General features: G+C 42.7%; 4 protein-coding genes and 1 non-coding gene across 5 annotated transcripts; 3 read left to right on the forward strand and 2 right to left on the reverse strand.

The window, feature by feature from the left end:
* Nucleotides 1-622: 622 nt before the first annotated feature.
* LOC109770488 (uncharacterized) lies at nucleotides 623-4,037 on the reverse strand. Its single transcript, XM_020329193.3, has 4 exons — nucleotides 3,755-4,037; nucleotides 2,019-2,651; nucleotides 1,448-1,546; nucleotides 623-1,347 (listed from the first exon to the last, which is right to left on the reverse strand). The coding sequence occupies exons 1-4, from the start codon at nucleotides 3,914-3,916 to the stop codon at nucleotides 997-999; spliced, it is 1,245 nt and encodes a 414-aa protein (XP_020184782.1). The 5' UTR covers nucleotides 3,917-4,037; the 3' UTR covers nucleotides 623-996.
* A 37-nt stretch (nucleotides 4,038-4,074) lies between these two features.
* LOC109770489 (uncharacterized) lies at nucleotides 4,075-8,018 on the forward strand. The gene is made up of 10 exons (XM_020329194.4): nucleotides 4,075-4,421; nucleotides 4,726-4,814; nucleotides 4,954-5,061; nucleotides 5,170-5,252; nucleotides 5,565-5,698; nucleotides 6,380-6,429; nucleotides 6,520-6,612; nucleotides 6,694-6,785; nucleotides 7,442-7,548; nucleotides 7,703-8,018. The coding sequence occupies exons 1-10, from the start codon at nucleotides 4,170-4,172 to the stop codon at nucleotides 7,742-7,744; spliced, it is 1,050 nt and encodes a 349-aa protein (XP_020184783.1). The 5' UTR covers nucleotides 4,075-4,169; the 3' UTR covers nucleotides 7,745-8,018.
* A 2,908-nt stretch (nucleotides 8,019-10,926) lies between these two features.
* Nucleotides 10,927-13,183, forward strand: LOC109770491 (transcription factor JUNGBRUNNEN 1-like). The gene is made up of 3 exons (XM_020329197.4): nucleotides 10,927-11,313; nucleotides 12,097-12,398; nucleotides 12,482-13,183. Exons 1-3 carry the CDS (start codon nucleotides 11,133-11,135, stop codon nucleotides 13,181-13,183), a joined length of 1,185 nt encoding a protein of 394 aa, XP_020184786.1. The 5' UTR covers nucleotides 10,927-11,132.
* LOC109770490 (pentatricopeptide repeat-containing protein At1g74600, chloroplastic) lies at nucleotides 12,388-16,365 on the reverse strand. Its single transcript, XM_020329196.4, has 2 exons — nucleotides 13,659-16,365; nucleotides 12,388-13,183 (listed from the first exon to the last, which is right to left on the reverse strand). The coding sequence occupies exon 1, from the start codon at nucleotides 16,199-16,201 to the stop codon at nucleotides 13,775-13,777; it is 2,427 nt and encodes an 808-aa protein (XP_020184785.1). The 5' UTR covers nucleotides 16,202-16,365; the 3' UTR covers nucleotides 12,388-13,183; nucleotides 13,659-13,774.
* A 108-nt stretch (nucleotides 16,366-16,473) lies between these two features.
* TRNAL-CAG (transfer RNA leucine (anticodon CAG)) lies at nucleotides 16,474-16,554 on the forward strand. Its single transcript has one exon. It is a non-coding gene; the product is annotated as a tRNA-Leu (tRNA).
* Nucleotides 16,555-16,768: the final 214 nt, after the last annotated feature.

Raw genomic sequence — 16,768 nt, forward strand, 5'->3', positions numbered from 1 at the left:
ACATGGGCCAATGAATCATCAAACCACTGGTCATGTTGACCTTATTGAACCTGAACACAGCCATTTCAACTTCTTTCATCATGGTGTCCTCGACAACTTTTCACCAGTTCTGCCTCATGATCGCACGCCCGTCACTCTTACCCATCATAAACCGGATCTTTTTAGAACCTTCAAAATACACATCGGTGACAGACACAACCATGCGTTTATACAGATAATCCTTTTTATCTCAGAGTTATTGGCGTACCGTGATGCTATGTGACTAACTATGGACAAATTGTTATCTCATGTAATAACTGAGTCTGATTGTCAAAACCTTTGCAACTTGTGGATGCAAGGCGATGACAGGTCCGTAGGATGGCAAGTTTTCAGAGAGATGTAGTCTTATGTCTGGAGTTTTCAGGGATTCAAACTTGTCTACACTTATAGGGAGGCCAATGTGGCGGCTCACCTTTGTGCTAGATACCCCTTTTCCTTACATGTTAATCAGTATACTTTCGATGTAATCCCTGAGTTTCTGATTGAGCATATGATCCGCTTGAAGGAATAAAATGCCTGATGGGCAGTTCTCAAAATAAAGGGCAGACAATGCAAGAGCTTGCCTGTAAAGTATCCAGTGAAATTCAAGAAAGACATGGCGTAGTTGATGTTTTCCAAATGCCGTTTTAAAGTGCAAAATTGTACAGATAGCACTACAGAGTTCGCTGATTCAGAACATACTTCGGCCAGAACAAGGCAACATTACTGATAAAATACTTGGATTTAGGGTCATAATTTTTTTTGCCTCAGTGCTCTTGACCTTGTACTTTATAGGTTCAAGACCCCACAAAGCCTATCCGGCCTGACAACTTTAGTTGAATGATCTGATCCCGAAGCAAGCCTTTCCAAAATACCTCTAGCTGGAAACTTGACCAGACCACAATCCAACCCGTATGAAATGGGATAATTAAGTACAATGTGAAGGCACTCGAGCGCATCAAAATTCGCAGCTAAAGCTCAATCAAAATCAAGGGAGCACTCGTAGTCATCACCTTCACGAACTTGACCGAAGGAACTGTACGCGAGATGATCACCCTTCTTCATCTTGCCACCAAGAAAGCTCTGGGGATCCTTGTCATCATGCTGCACCCTTCCGGTTACCTCCAGGCACAAGCCATTCTTTCCGAGTTTCTTGCTCTGTTTTACCCTGTCGGTTCTCGGCTTCACAGGTCCTGTTTCAACGAAGACTGGTTGCTCTCTGATCGAGGGGCTGGGCTGTATGCGTTGAACCTGATGCATCTGTTCTAGTGGTCTCATGATCCCTTGGTCAGATTCCGACTCTGCGGCATCATCCTTGTTCAAAATTACCTGCAGAAGATACTTGCAAAATTATATCGGCGTCGAAATGTTTCTTTTCTTATTGAAAGCTTCCAAACTGTGAACCGAGCCTGCAGGAACGAGTTACTACCTTACGGCCCACCAAATCAAATGTGACCGTCACTTTCCCCTTTTGTTTTTCAGCTGCATCCTGAGCTTCGTCGTGCACCTTCTTTAGGTTTGTCTTCTCCTGAAGCGAGAAAAATAGAGAACTGCAATAAATGTCTTTGTATATATCATCCAATTAGAACAACTTGCCTTTCAATATCCTAAAAAACAGTCACACAACATCCTATCATTGTCTAATCCATCAAATTACATCTTTTATCATATATACTCATAAAAATAGATGATATATGCATAATTTTTAGGAGTAAAGAGTTGATTGCTGAAATGGGCTGATTCTGAGCACCAAAGAAAAATACATTGCATAAATAAATCCTATAATAAATATAAACATAAATTTTCACATTATGGCTAGGTGTTGTATGCAAATTTCGGTTAATAGCTAAAAGTCTTTCCTTACGACTTAATCACTAAAATAAAGGACAGTGAAGATCAACAAATGGGAAAGAATCGGAATGAGTGGATATATACGAGTATGAGCCACAAGGGATGAGATGGATGGAACAATGAAATAGAAACAATCAAACGTCGATTACCTTAGATGAGAGCCAACTATTTCCTTCCATTTCAAAATAGTCACTTTGATCATCATAAACTTTAGTTCTTGCCGCAGAGTTTCTGTCATAGTCAACAAGCCTCTTTGCATAAGCTTCAGCTGCAACTTCTGTGTCCGAAAGAGGAACTCCAACATCACTTAAACCCGCATATGTACTACCTTCCATCAAGACAAGTGAGCCACAGAAACTACATGGTCCCTCGCCCTCTTGTTCACACACAATTTTTCCACATGATAAGCAGTTGCTAACAAGATTGTGCAGCCGTGCTTGGCATGAACAAGGTTTCCCCTGCTTGAAGACAATAGAACCCTTTGCTGCCTCAGCAAGGGAGATGGCCTTTCCTCCCTTCTTTTTTGGACCTCTCTTGGAGGCAGCAGGGGTCTCAGCAGCATCTGATTGACTCTTGGAACTCTGACTAGAAGAAGATGCTGGATCTTTTTGTGTACGTGTATGTTTCTTTGTTTGGGCAGTTGCTGCATCAGCAGATGGCTTCAAATAAGGCTGAAGGTTAGACGACTGCGAGCTTCCAGCTCCTTTTGAGGGATCAATGTAGCCCCTCCTCTGCAAGTACTCCTGAATGAGGTCCTGCGCGGCTTCTGCTCCAACAATATTCTGCAGAATTGTACACATAGAATGATCAACATTTTACTTCACCTAAGTAACAGTAGTTTCCACAATTCATGGCGTGTGCATAATATAGAACATGATAAGCTGATAAACAGTGGTGTCACTCAGAAGAAGCAGTCTGGAGTATGTACAAGTACAACTCCAAACGAATTAAAAAAATGGAACTAGAGCTCCTTTATAACACAAAATGGCCACACATAAAATTTGAGAAAGCCATGCACAATGCCCAATTGAGAAAGGTTAATGCAAAACTACAGTGACACGGATGTCAAGAGCACACATTAGTTTCATCATGATGGTATTTGGGCTGAATGTGCCCAGGTCATCCTTTCAACTATATTCGAGATGCTCCGCAAAAGATATGTAGACACACTGCCAAACCAATAGTCAATGTACATGCTCACAAGAAAGCAAATCATTTTCATCACAATCCACAATACTTGTGTCGATCAGATCAGCAAGACAAGGGCAGGCTAACTATGCACTAGTCTAAGTTTCCCTTAAAGATGTAACTACATCTCAAGCTCTAGATTGCCAGCGAACATGCACATATGCATATATTAAGTAATAGAACAGATAAGATGCTCAAAACATACTGACAAAACATTAGGTTACAAAATGGGATTCATGATGATATGATTCTTTTTTCATTTTTTTCTCTTTTCTTTTGAAAGAATGATGATATGATTCTTTAAGCACCATGTTCTCCACTGGCCGCATACAAGTCTAACATGACACGCTTTGATCATTCATCAGTTTAAAACTAACAGACAACCCTCAACCAGAAATAGCAAACTGCCAGTGGCACAATGCAGCAACCAGACTATTGAAACTACTAGTGACAATTATCATCAAGCTCTGAAGGTTGATCTGACGTGAAACCGATCCTAACGTCAGCCAAATTTACTAAAAACCGCACAAACCCTAAATCTGAGAAAACCCCCAACCGGATGCAGATCAGGCCGCCGCGCCAAACAAGCACACACGCGCAGCAAGCTCAAATCAGAAGGCCGAGCGCGACGCGATATGGATCATGTGCTGCAAGCTATCGTTCCGATGACGGAGGGGCGTGTGGTGGGGGTACGGACCGCGAGGTAGTCGGCCGCGTCGGGCGGAGGCGCGAGCTCGCAGAAGGAGACGAGGCCGGAGATGAGGCCGTCGTCGAGCTCCAGGGCGCTCCCCGTGCGGCCCCTCAGTTCCTGCAGGGCGCCCTTCAGCCACTCGCCGGACGTGCTCGCCGACGTCGCCATCGCCGCCGCCGTTGCCACGAGCGCGGAGGCGTCTTGCTCCTAGGAGAAAAGAACGGGTGTGTGTCACTTTGCAATTTGGACCCCAAGTTATACGACAAATAAACGAAAGGGTCTCCCGTCTACGTTTTCTGGCTTTGCGCTTGCATTTTATCTGATTTACAGAAAGGTCCCCACCTTATCCCCACGAGGCCGTGAGGCTTTCTTCCCCAGCGAGCAGAGAGAGCAGAGAAGTGAGAAGCGCGCGCCCTTTCCGATGGCCTCCACGTCGTCGTCTCCGCTCTCTCTTGTCCTCCTCCGGCCGCTCCCATGCAGATCCCTCCTCCTCTCCAAGCACGGGAGGCCATTTCCCACCCCAAGAACCGGCCGCCTGGCAGCGTCAGCCGCAGCAGGAGCTCAGCAGCGGTTGCTGCGGCCGCCGGAGACCGGCCGCTGGAGCAGGAGCTCGAGGAGCGGCAGAGACTTCGCGTGCTTATCCTACAACAACCCGCCACCGCCTTCCAGTAAGGTGATGCGCCACCGCTCCATTTCTTGATGCCCTACCCTACTGAGGCTAGCAGCAGTGCTTCTTGTTGCTTGGTGCAGAATTTAGGTTCTTGAAAGAGCAGAAGAACTTGTGTTGAAATTTGAAACACGTCCAGTGCATCAATAGAAAAATGTGGCCGGTGCATTGGTGAACTATCAATCTATGTGCAACGATATTATCTAGCCATGGAAACTTACTGAACTCTAGTTGGACTGTGAATATTCCTGTCTTTCTGGTGTTGCCCTGCTGACAATCAGACTTTGTTGCGTTATTTGGATGTAAGCAGGATTCGAACGAGTGGCCCGTCCTTCGCCGATGGGATGTGCCATGGGAGTGGCAAACTGTTGTCCTCAGCATGGTGGGCTGTGGAGTAAGGTACTCTTATCCTGCACACCGGATGGTTATTTTCGCAGAAGTATCTTTGTATATGCATGCTGGCTGTGGTTGGTGATGCCTATTTGCAGTTTTAGGCATGGTTAACGCTAAGAAAGTGTCCTGAGCGTTCTTTAGACAGCTTTGCTCTGACAGGATTGGTTGAGCAGTCGATACTGCAATACGTAGGGTTTTCAGCCGCGGGGGCAACTATAGATGAGAAGGCAGAAATACTGTTCCTCGGACAACTGTATGGATCTATTCTTACTCGATACTTTTTCTGGTAGTGTGTACATAAAGGATGGATATTGCCCATTTCAAAATATCCAATTCTGTTTACTTTTGTTGTCTTATGCAGTAGCGTGACTGCTGTTGTGCTTGGTGTTATATTTAGCATCACCAATACCTTCCGACCATTCCCTGAGGATGTCTTCCGTTACGGTCAGGACATGATCTTATTAATATGCTTACTTTTAGTTCATTTGATCTTGTGCAAAGAGAGTGGTGCATTCTTTCTTGTAGACTAATGTTTTCAACTGTCAGAAGTGCTGTCGGTTATTTACTGCAACTGGAGTTTCCTTGTAACTATGAATTTAGGGGTTCCTCTTTTTCATGAATGCTGCTTTTAACACTTTAGTCAAGGTCAAAGATTATTTTTGTGATTTTCTGTTAGGAAGTAAGTTGACACTGTGTTTGGGACTAAAGGCTTTGTTGTTGTTGAAGTACATTGACATTGTAATTTTGACCTTTCAGATGTCAAAGAACCATTCAAGCTGCAAAATGGCTGGCTTCTGTGGGCTGGTATTGGCCTCTTTGGTGCAGTCATTTCCATTGCTTTAGTTGGAGCTGCCATGACCTATCTGAATGGTGCACCTCCAGAGAGAGAGGTCAGGCTCTGTTATACTCCCTCCGTTCCTAAATATTTGTCTTTCTAGAGATTTCAACAAGTGACTACATACGGAGCAAAATGAGTCTTTACAGACTTACACTAGTCTGCTCCTTACACTTCTGTCACCTTACAGACTTACACTAGTCTGACTCCATCCACCTTTAATTTGCACCCCGATTTGTTCATTGAAAAGTAATATGGTAAATAAAGCATTTTGTTGGACAGTTCAGAATATGCCAAATGTAAAAGTTCTTCCTAAGAATCTGTTTTGTTTTCATATGGCCAATCTTTTGACGTATCTTAAGCCCACTTGAGCCTAGCTTTATGTAATCACTTTTACTCATGCAAGACTAACTCAATATATTCATAACCTGAGACTGTTCTATATGTTCTCTGTCAAAAAAGAAAGACTGTCCTATACTTTGGAGTTAGTACGAAATGATTGTCAAATCAAACGATACATTTGCCAGAACAGAGAGCTATGTTGTTAAACATTTGGAAACATAGATTCTCTTATTTTTGGTTGGCAATTGATTTCTCTGAGATGCCTTATAATTTTGGATGTTCAGAATTTTTTATACCTATCCTATATGTTGTACAACTACTGCAGTTAACCCATTTAATGGGTACTACTACATGACTACTGATCTATTTCTGGACTCTCTCTTTGTTATTGCAGAAGGACTCGCTGGTCCTTTTACTGCCACTAATTGGCTCATCAACTCTCAGGTAGCATCTCACTAGCTTTTGTGTTTTACTTGCCGGCTGTCACACCAGCTATCAGAACTTTATTTATTTTTCAAATTTTAAAATTGGTAGCACTGCCTATTTGGTGGGGATTACTGGAGTTCTAGCACCAATTCTGGAGGAGACTGTGTTCCGAGGATTTCTAATGGTGTCCTTGACTAAGTGGTAAAAGTTGATATTGTATTTATTTTTCTAGAGCTTGCAGTTTTGCATGTCGGTGTATTGAATAGTTTGCTTTTGGTACAGGTTTCCTACTCCAGTCTGCGTGATTCTCAGTGCTGCTGTATTTGCCTTCGCCCATTTGACACCTGATCAATTCCCACAACTGTTTGTACTTGGTAATTTTCTAGGAGATTCAAAACTAATGTGGAAAACCAATTGAATTCCATTTTTGCCATCTGTGCATGAACATACTTAGTTGCCGACAAACTTTGCCATATGGTTCATGTTGCTGTAGGGGATGCTGCTGTTGGGACTTCCCCATATTGGGGCAAACCAGCAGCGCATGGCACCCTGCCACCAGTAGCGAGTCCAGTGCGCGCATCTTTAGGGAAGCTTCATGTTAGAGATAAAGTCCCCATATCAGTCTATCTGGTAGCAGGAAATTGGTGGTGAGGCAGCAGTTCAGGATAATTAGGAAAGACGTAGTATAGGACTTGAATTAGTTCCCAGTTAGTCCCGAATCTTAGGGATCAGATTAGGTGGTAGTTATCCTTATTTGAACAATATTCAACATCAGCTGTTGTGTTTGTTACATCTGGTGTAACCGTTATGTGGTATGTTATAATTGTGGTCTTCTCTTCTAAAGAAAGAAGCCAAAACTGGCTACAGAAATATGACAGACAAAGCTGTTGCGATGAAACAAAGAACAGGCACAACATGCAACATTTTGTGTAATTCGGTCTGAGGACTACAATCTGTCAGTGGTGTCTTCTTCAGGACAAATTATCAGTTTTACCATTATGTTGATACAAATTTTCTGAATGTTCCGCAGGTGTTGCACTGGGGTTTACATATGCTCAAACTCGCAATCTTCTAGCTCCTATTACAATACATGCATTTTGGAACTCGGGAGTTATACTACTGCTAACCTTTCTTCAGGTACGTCTTATCATCTGTGTCAGTAATTTGCTGGATGAAAATGCTAAGGAAATTATGATTTGATTAACATGCAGAATATTGCACATGAGCAGGGGCAGCTAATTCATGTTCCCTTCTTCCTATGTAACTGACATATGATCTTTTATTGCTTCAGTTGCAAGGGTACGATATCAAGGAGCTATTGGGGGCGTCTTGAAGTCTTTATAACCGTCCGGATTTTAGCTTTGTGCATATCCTTGAGTAACTTCTGCAAAAAGATCTGGAAGAACAATGAGCTTTCCTTTATTCGACTGCTTAGTGTATGATCTTACTGGGTAAGGCACGCAATGTATGGTCTACAAGATGTCTTACAAAATATGATTATGTATGGTTCTTTCCATACTACTGCCAATCTTCGTGGTGGAAAATGTCCAATCATACAAATATACAATACGGTTATTGCTATAAGAAATGCATTGTACTTGTACGTAGCTTTCAGGTTGGCTCAATGATTCTTCCTCGCAAGTGGGCAATGGATGTTCATACCATGCTAGCATTAAGTAAAACTTATACCAATAAATCTATCTCACTGGGATTTTCTATTATTTTTCCTATGGATGTACTGTGTGAATGGAGGGAACTGCAGGTATGCACCAAGTTGTTCTTTCTTTGCTACATGATTGACATGCTCTGGCTTGTCCTATGTAGTAACTTCTTTTGAGTAAAGAGGTTGATGTTAACGGCTTCATTATACTATCGGGAGGTCAGATGTTGCTTTCTGGGCCAGTCCATTTCAGCCACAAAAAAAATTAGGCCGTGCAATGTAAGTTCTGTAGTGTGCATGGGCAAACAAATTATGAGGATGCATGAAAAATGCTCCTTTTAAGATAGTAAATTAGCAAGATATGTGTTGCTGGCACCACATATTTGCTCAAAAGGGTTGTAGGAAAAGGAATGCATAAAAATTGGAGTTGATTTTTCATTTCCTTTCTAAAAACTATCTGATTCATGGCAGCTCTAATGACTCGTATTTAACCAGCTTTGCAAATGCGAATGTAATCCAGGGCCAGAGTTGTTAAGATGAAATGGTCAAATTTCCTCTCACATTTCACAGTAACTCAGTAAGTATCTATTTTTATATGCTCCTAAGATATAAGATATGGAACATCTGTAAGCTCCCCGATGGCATGCTTTGGCTGCAAATTTCCAGCACTATAGCTTGACGCACATTTGGCTCGATAGTCCCAAAGACTCAAAAGCTGGGACTCCTTTTCTTATCAAACAAACAGAAGATACAACCCTCGATACAAAATCTAGCACAGGTTGGAAGATATGGTACCATAATGTAGATTGCAGAGTCCTAAACATGCATTTGTTGGTGTGTGTGCTCTATTTTTAGCAAGTTCACAAAAATTGGAAAAGGAAAAAACCAACCCGCAAATTAGGCAATAAAACAAAGATAATGCCCATTTGGCAAGAACGTTCTGGTGCTCCAAGAACTACAAACCAAGAATGCGACAAGGACATCGAGAAGGTATGCGTTTGAAGAGTTCAACCCAAACCATCTCCCAATGTGGATCATGGTAGAAGACAAGAGTTGTGAACGTGATCATGTTTTGTTTTCAAAAACATGGAATTGATTGGGTGGTAATATCCTGCCTGGAATTGGGGAGGCATGGGAAATTTCTGAGTTCTTTTTGGTACTAAGTTATTTGTACGTTGTAACATGGCCAAAATCTTGTCTTTAAGCCGTTGGCATGATTATTATGTCAGCTGATTCAGCGCAGGAAAGATGATACAGAAAGTAGCATGGCAAAAAAAAATCGGGATACCTTTGACAGAAAGAGAGGCTGTACAAGATCATGTATGACCAAGTAATCATATTTAACTATGCTAACTGTGATACTTAAAAACAGGATCTTATAAAATAATGAGCAATGAACTGTGTACAATTGGTGATGGACCAGAACATACGATAAAGCACTCAAGCAAGCTGAGATTGATTCTACGACAATGACTGATTGTGAAATAAAAGTTGATATATACCAATATATGTGACAACAGTTTGCAGTGAGTTATACGATTCTTGGTAGAAAACTGAAGGCAATTACACTGCTAAGGCTATCATTGTCAGGAGATGACGATGATTATTTTTTAATGACATTAACTGGGATGAAGGTTTCTCCACACTGCAGTTTTTAAACAGTTACCCCGCCTTTTCAGTTAAGCTATTGCACAGGTTTAGAACAAAAAGTAGCAATCACAAATTCATAGGTACGTGTACATCTGTTGTCACATCAACTTTCATCCAAGTTTCCATCAATGATGTTAGCAGTAGAAATAAGCTAACCGTTGCTTTAGTACGTGCAAAATGGATCGTCCTAGTGAGAACAAATTAGACAGTGGTGAGAAATGATCCCGTAAAAGAGAAGGAATTCTTTATGCAAAGTAAATCTCGAATGCAACCAGAAGCGTAATAGTGTATATGTACTGAAAATGATGTGTAGTAAGAAGAGATATCCTTTTCTATATACAAGGGATTTTCTAAACCAGAGAATGGAGGAATATGTATTGGTATTCTTCAAGAAAATTAATGTAGCAAGAATAAATCCTGGATATTGTGGTGTTGATGTATTTGAAAGTGTTTAGCTTCCAAAGCGTACTCACTCCGTTCACAAATATAAGATGTTTTGGATATTTCAATATGGACTACATATGGACTGAAATGAGTGAACAAATACACTAAAACATGTCTGTAGACATCCAATTCACTAAAAATCTAGAACATCTTATATTTGTGAACAGAGGGAGTACTAAAGAAACTGTTCAAACCATACCTGATTTCTATGAAACTGACAAATATATAAAAGAAATGGTGCTACTACTGTTTATGAATATTTTTTAGGGGTTGCTTAGGGTGTCCTAGATCACAATTTAGGTGTGAAGTGAAAGGGACAAATAATCCCCATATATGTTGACATGCTTGTCTTCATTGAGATACTAATCCTTGATTAAATAAATCTGATAGATTCAAAAGGAGACTGAATAAAATATTATCTTATTGCAAGGGGCGCTTCAGAGTTGTGGGCCTCATCTAGTCATGTTTAAGCAGCTGTAATTTCTTTCATAAAGGGTATGTTAAACTCCCCTTGCCGACTATCGTTTATGACCCGGAATACAAGGCATATAATAGGAGCCTAGAAATCTAACAGAAAAACAGTTAATCTTACACAGTAGTTATATAAGTACTAGTTTCCTACCTCATGTCCTCAAGTTACACATGATACCTGCGTCTTGTATTCATTCTTTCCCATATATTTAGGTCCATCAAGCCATCTCTGTATTTTTTTCTGGGTTGATAAATTCCTGTACCATATTAGATAACTGTCAGTAAGAGTTTTGCCACCTTTGCACAAGCACAAAGCCACAAACAAGGGATATAAATAGTAGACCGTGCATAGTTGATAAGTCCTTGCACTGTATTAGAGAGACAGATTCGTGAGTTTGTCTTCACCTAGCCAACTTCGACCCTAAAACCATACACTACATCCATATAGGTAATACAAGAGCAGTGCAACCTGTATCAGGCTTCACCCTTGTTAGTCATGGATGAGAGAAGTGATATGGACAAGTCAGAGGAGGTACTTCTGCCTGGTTTCCGGTTTCATCCGACAGATGAAGAGCTGGTAGGTTTTTATCTCAAGCGAAAGATTCAGCAGAAACCCCTTTCAATTGAGCTCATCAGGCAGCTGGACATCTACAAATATGACCCATGGGATCTCCCAAGTAAGCTGCTACCTTCTCTGTATTGTTCTTATTTGATTTGTTCTTATTTGTTACTGAATGGAGCAACAAGGAACTTTGATCTTGTAAAGGCTTTAGCTTCAAATAACCAAATAAATGCCAGCATATACAATTTTGCATTTATGTATCAATAGAATGAATGGAAGACATCTCTCTCTAATAACATGCAGACACCAGATATTATGCCCCACGTTAGAGATGAGATAGAATTTCAAAATTATTCCACACTCACCATCTTGTTTCTGCCGAATGCATGGAAGATAAACTCATAGCCTCCTTACTTTTGGGGAACTACAGCGCAAAGATACAGTCTTCATAGTTAACCTATATGAAAGTTAAGACGAACAAGAGAGAGAACTCGTGATTTCTGATCCACTTCAGTTCAAAGTTTTACTCTTAATACAAGTTGGGCAAATCTTCTAGCAATATTTCAAGCAATGGGTAAACTAGTGGTCATGGTAAATAAGGCCATATCATACTCAGACAGAGCACAGAAGATCCAAGATTGTGCATATCCATTATGTATGCATGCAACGTGTTCAAAATATAATAGTAACCATAATTATAGCAAAAGTCGCACAAAACATAGACTTTATTTTCATAATATAAGAGCATTTTTTACACTAATAGTTAAGAACCTTCTCATCAGAAAACCAAACTAAATATAGTTATCCTCCTTAAATATCTGCAAACATTACTTCATTGCATTGAATTATTCACCTTTACTTTCTCTAATATTTTATTCATTACCTTGCCCTCACTTAGAACTTGCAAGTTCTGGGGAAAAAGAATGGTATTTCTACTGCCCAAGGGACCGGAAGTACCGTAATAGTGCTAGACCAAACAGAGTCACAGGAGCTGGATTCTGGAAAGCAACAGGAACAGATAGGCCCATTTACTCCTCCGAGGGAACCAAGTGCATAGGCCTGAAGAAGTCTCTTGTCTTTTATAAAGGGAGAGCAGCAAAAGGGATCAAGACTGACTGGATGATGCATGAGTTTAGGCTTCCTTCACTAACTGATCCATCACTTCCTAAAGTACCAATAGACAAAAACATTCCAGCCAATGTAAGCCTCTTATTCAAAACATACTTATAGTGCTAAAATTCCAAAAAATATCTCGATATATGATATATATCTTCTGATGACAGGATGCCTGGGCTATTTGTAGGATATTTAAAAAGCCTAGTTCTATGGCACAAAGAGCACTATCCCACTCCTGGGGTCCTCAGTCAACTGCAACAATAGAGCCAGATCTCTTATCTGCCCTGCAATCCATACAAGCTTCACATTTTGCTTTCGAAAGCTCCCCTTGCTCAGCAGAAGTTGCAATACCTGTGAGTCGGCTCAATAGCCAGCATTACTTTCATGAGCAGCAGCAGCAGAAGCCCAACAGTTCACAAAATGGCTCTTCATGTAAAGTCATAAATTTCAGCCGTGGTCCGTCTTTAACTCATATATCAGACAAAGACATCCATAGTGGTCCAATCATCTTTCCATTTGAAACACAGACCCTCCAGAGGTCATCAGATGCCATGCTTTTCAGCATAGCCCCTGGAATAATCAATAGCATGAATGAAGCCTCGCCAGAGATAGAGTTTGAACACCCTGAACAGTGCAACGGGTATGCAGTTGATTGGGTTATAGACACAAATGAAGGTATTGGAAATAGGGACGAAGATCCATATACAAGAAAACCTGACAATGGACACAATACAGGCAATGAGTATGGAGTTCCGCCCAAAGTAAAATTCCCCTTTGATTTGGGGGTACATTCTTCAGATGATTGGATATCCAATGTGCCATGTGAATCTCTCAATTGTCCCCCTGCCTCTCCGAGAGATGTCCAATAGCTGCTCGAAGGAAAAATATATACATAGTTAGATAATACAAGAAGAAGAGCAACCTTCATTTGCTAGCATTTCTGTTAGCAATTGCCCTTGTACATTTTCTGCTCAGTGTATACTTTGTGAATCCTACCCACCTGTACAAAAGATAGGCTAATAGAGAGAGAAATAGATTTGGTTGTATGTATTGAGTGCTTCAGTATTATGAATACATATACTTTCCCTGAGAATTATAAGTGTGCCCTACATGTCAAATATCATAAAGTGAATGAAGAATTAAGTTCAGCAAAGAGCCTGACTCAGTTGTATTGTCGGTGCAAATTTAGAAAGGCATCAAGTCTTCCCCATGATCAGGAACAAATGTCACTAATCAGATGCCTAACAGGTTTAGAACAACTACCAATGCAAAATGTGCTGAACAGTGTAAAAAGGCTCAACAGTTTATCCAATATACCAATGATATCCATTGCACATTGCTTACATGTAACCAACTGGCGCTCTTCTCAGAACTCCCCGAGATGATGTCATTATTTCATCTCAGTCAATGTACTGTGCTGCATTCCTGTTTTATTTATAGAACTCTTTGACCATTTCACTTTACACCATACTCAATCCAGGCTCTTTCTTGCTGCTCTTTAATGATTTTCTGACTCTCGCTACTTCCTCCCAGTCTCCAGAGTTTGCTAGAATGTTTGACAGCATTGCAAAAGAGCTTGGGTCATAATTATCTTCACGTATCTTATTTTCTACAAATCGTCCAAGTACAGCATCCTCATGAACTCTGCAAGCAGCAAGCAGTGTGCTCCATACCATCAAGTCAGGCTTCATAGGCATACTCTCAATAAAACTTTTTGCCTCTGCAAGCCTCCCAGATCGACCAAGTAAATCAACCATACAACAGTAGTGATGTAACACAGGCTCAAGCCCATACACGTTTCTCATAGATTTAAAGTAGTTAAAGCCTTCTTCAACTAAACCGTTACGGCTGCAAGCAGATAAAATACTCACTAGTACAACATTATCTGGTTTCACTCCACGCCTAATCATCAAATCAAACATCTCCAAAGAATCCTGACCGCTTCCATGCTGAGCATATCCATCAATTATAGCTGTCCAAGTAACTAAATCCGGGGAATTTATTTCGTCAAAAACTTTACGAGAATCATGCAGGTTGCCATTTTTGGAGTACAGCTTCACAAGTGAACTACTTACTGATAGATCAGACAGTATTCCTGCCTTAGTTGCATACCCATGTAATAGTTTTCCATAGAGCGGTCTTGCTATGTTAGCACATAGGCTAAGGATAGATGAGCATATGAACCTATCTATCTGAAAACCAGCTGCCATCATAAGCTGAAATAGTGAGATTGCCTCGTCAGTGCAACCATTTGTAGAGTATCCAGATACCATTGAAGACAACATGACCTGATCTTTGCATGGAGTTGCATCGAAAATTCTTCTAGCTGTTTGTACTTCTCGACATTTGGAATACATGGAAACCAAACAAGTGCTAACAGACGTAGTTTCTCCATAGACACGAAGAATATGTCCATGAACTTCCTTCCCTTTAAGCAAGTATTCTGGTCCATTACAAGCTGAAAGAATGGCAGATAACGACACATGGTCAGGCTTTAGATTATCAAGAATCATATTCCTGAACAGTCGGAATGCCTCATCTGAATGGCCATGAGATGCAAAACCAGCAATCATTGCAGTCCATGAGACTTCATCCCGTTCCTGCATTTCTTCGAAGACCTTGCAGCTATCTTCCATTTCACCACATCTAGAGTACATGGTGGAGAGTGCACTGCCCACAAGGACACCATGAACAAACCCATCTTTTATAACCAGCGAATGCAGCTGCCTTCCAAGCTCAGTTGAGTCCACAGAACTGAAAATAGAAGCATAGCATTTGTCGTTTGGTCTTAGACCCTGACGAAACATCCTCGTTAATAGCTGAATTGATCTCGGTAGGTTATGGCTACTAATCCCAGATATGAAAGTTGACCAGATACTTTTGTTGCTTACTCTGCCAACTTCTTCGAACACCTTCTCGGACAAATCAATAGCCCCAATATTAGCGTATGTGCAGATCAAAGCCTCCTTGACAACGTAATCCAAGTACAGCTCTGTCTTTATGATCATTCCATGGATCTGGCTAGCCTCTCGTATCATGTGCATCTGGGAGCAGGCGAGCAAGATGCTAGTAGCTGTGTATTTGTTGATAGACACGCCGCCCCGGACCATGTCTCTGAGCAGCCGAACAGCACCTAGTGGCTCCTCCTGCTGCACGAAACCAGCGATCGCGGTGGTCCAGGAAACCACATTCCGGACGGGCATCCTCCAGAACTCCCTCATGGCAGCGACCATATCACCCGACTTCGCGTACATGTTGACGATCGCCGTCCCAATGAACACATCGTACTCGGGGTCACGCCGAAGCACCAGCCCGTGCACTGCCTTCCCGACGCACAGCTCCGCGCCCGCCGCACAGGCACTGAGGACCCCGGAGTAAGTGAACGAGTTGGGCTCGCAGGAGCCCCACGCCATGTCGCCGAACATCTCGACGGCGAGCCCGTGCTCGCCGTTGCGCGCCGCCCCGGAGATGACCGCGTTCCAGCAGACCGCGCTCCCGCGGTCGCCGTCCGCGAACGCCCTGAGCGCGTCCCCGAGGCGGCCGCTCTTGGCAAGCAGGTCGACCATGCCGCTGCAGACGTAGGCGTCGCCCGCGAGCCCGTCCTTCCAGGCGGCGCAGTAGAGCTGCTCCGCGAAGGCGACGCTGCCCGCCCCGGCGGCCGGGGTGCAGGCCGCGAGCGCGTTCCCGTAGGCGAACTGGCTGGGCGTGTGCCCCGCGGCGCGCGAGCGGACGAAGCCCGCGAGCTCGGGCGGGAGCCGCCCGAGGCGGTCCGGGCGCGGCACTCCGTCGAGCAGGTGGGGGGCACCGGCCCGGGCGGCGGATGCCGGGGCGGCGGAGAGCGTGCGTATGTGGGCGGAGAGGGCGGGGGAGGGGAGGCGTGGAGGCATCGAGACGGTGGAGGGCAGAGACGGCGTGGAGTAGGGATGCAATCGGAGTGAGCGAGCGCTGTCGCCGCCTCGCCGGTGAACTTTTGCACTTGAATTTTTCACGGCGATGGGAGTCGGCTTGCTAGTGTTCTATGTGATGTTGCACACAAAGTCACAAACATTGTGGTTTGTACTCGTAGCTGTTAACCCATGCAAGTCTAGCCTACCTTAGAATGGTAGCCCTCATTGCTTCCTACAAAATGTTTAGCTTGATTGCAGAAGAGAGCCATCAAGTCAAGATGGCCGAGTTGGTCTAAGGCGCCAGTTTCAGGTACTGGTCCGAAAGGGCGTGGGTTCAAATCCTACTCTTGACATACAATTTTTTATTTTGTAAGCTTTTGAAAGCTAATTATATATGCCCTCATCCTAGTTTGATCTTATTGTAAGAGCATCTCTAACAGCCGCCGAACGCGCCGCGGGCTAAAAACTACTTTGTCGCGCACCCATCGCCTAATTTGACGTGGCGTGCGCAGTGCGCAAAAATGCAGCGCGCGCGACTCTCGCACAAACAACATATGCATTCCAAAA

This window comes from Aegilops tauschii, chromosome 5, assembly GCF_002575655.3.
Source record: "Aegilops tauschii subsp. strangulata cultivar AL8/78 chromosome 5, Aet v6.0, whole genome shotgun sequence".
NCBI classification, from domain to species: domain Eukaryota; kingdom Viridiplantae; phylum Streptophyta; class Magnoliopsida; order Poales; family Poaceae; genus Aegilops; species Aegilops tauschii.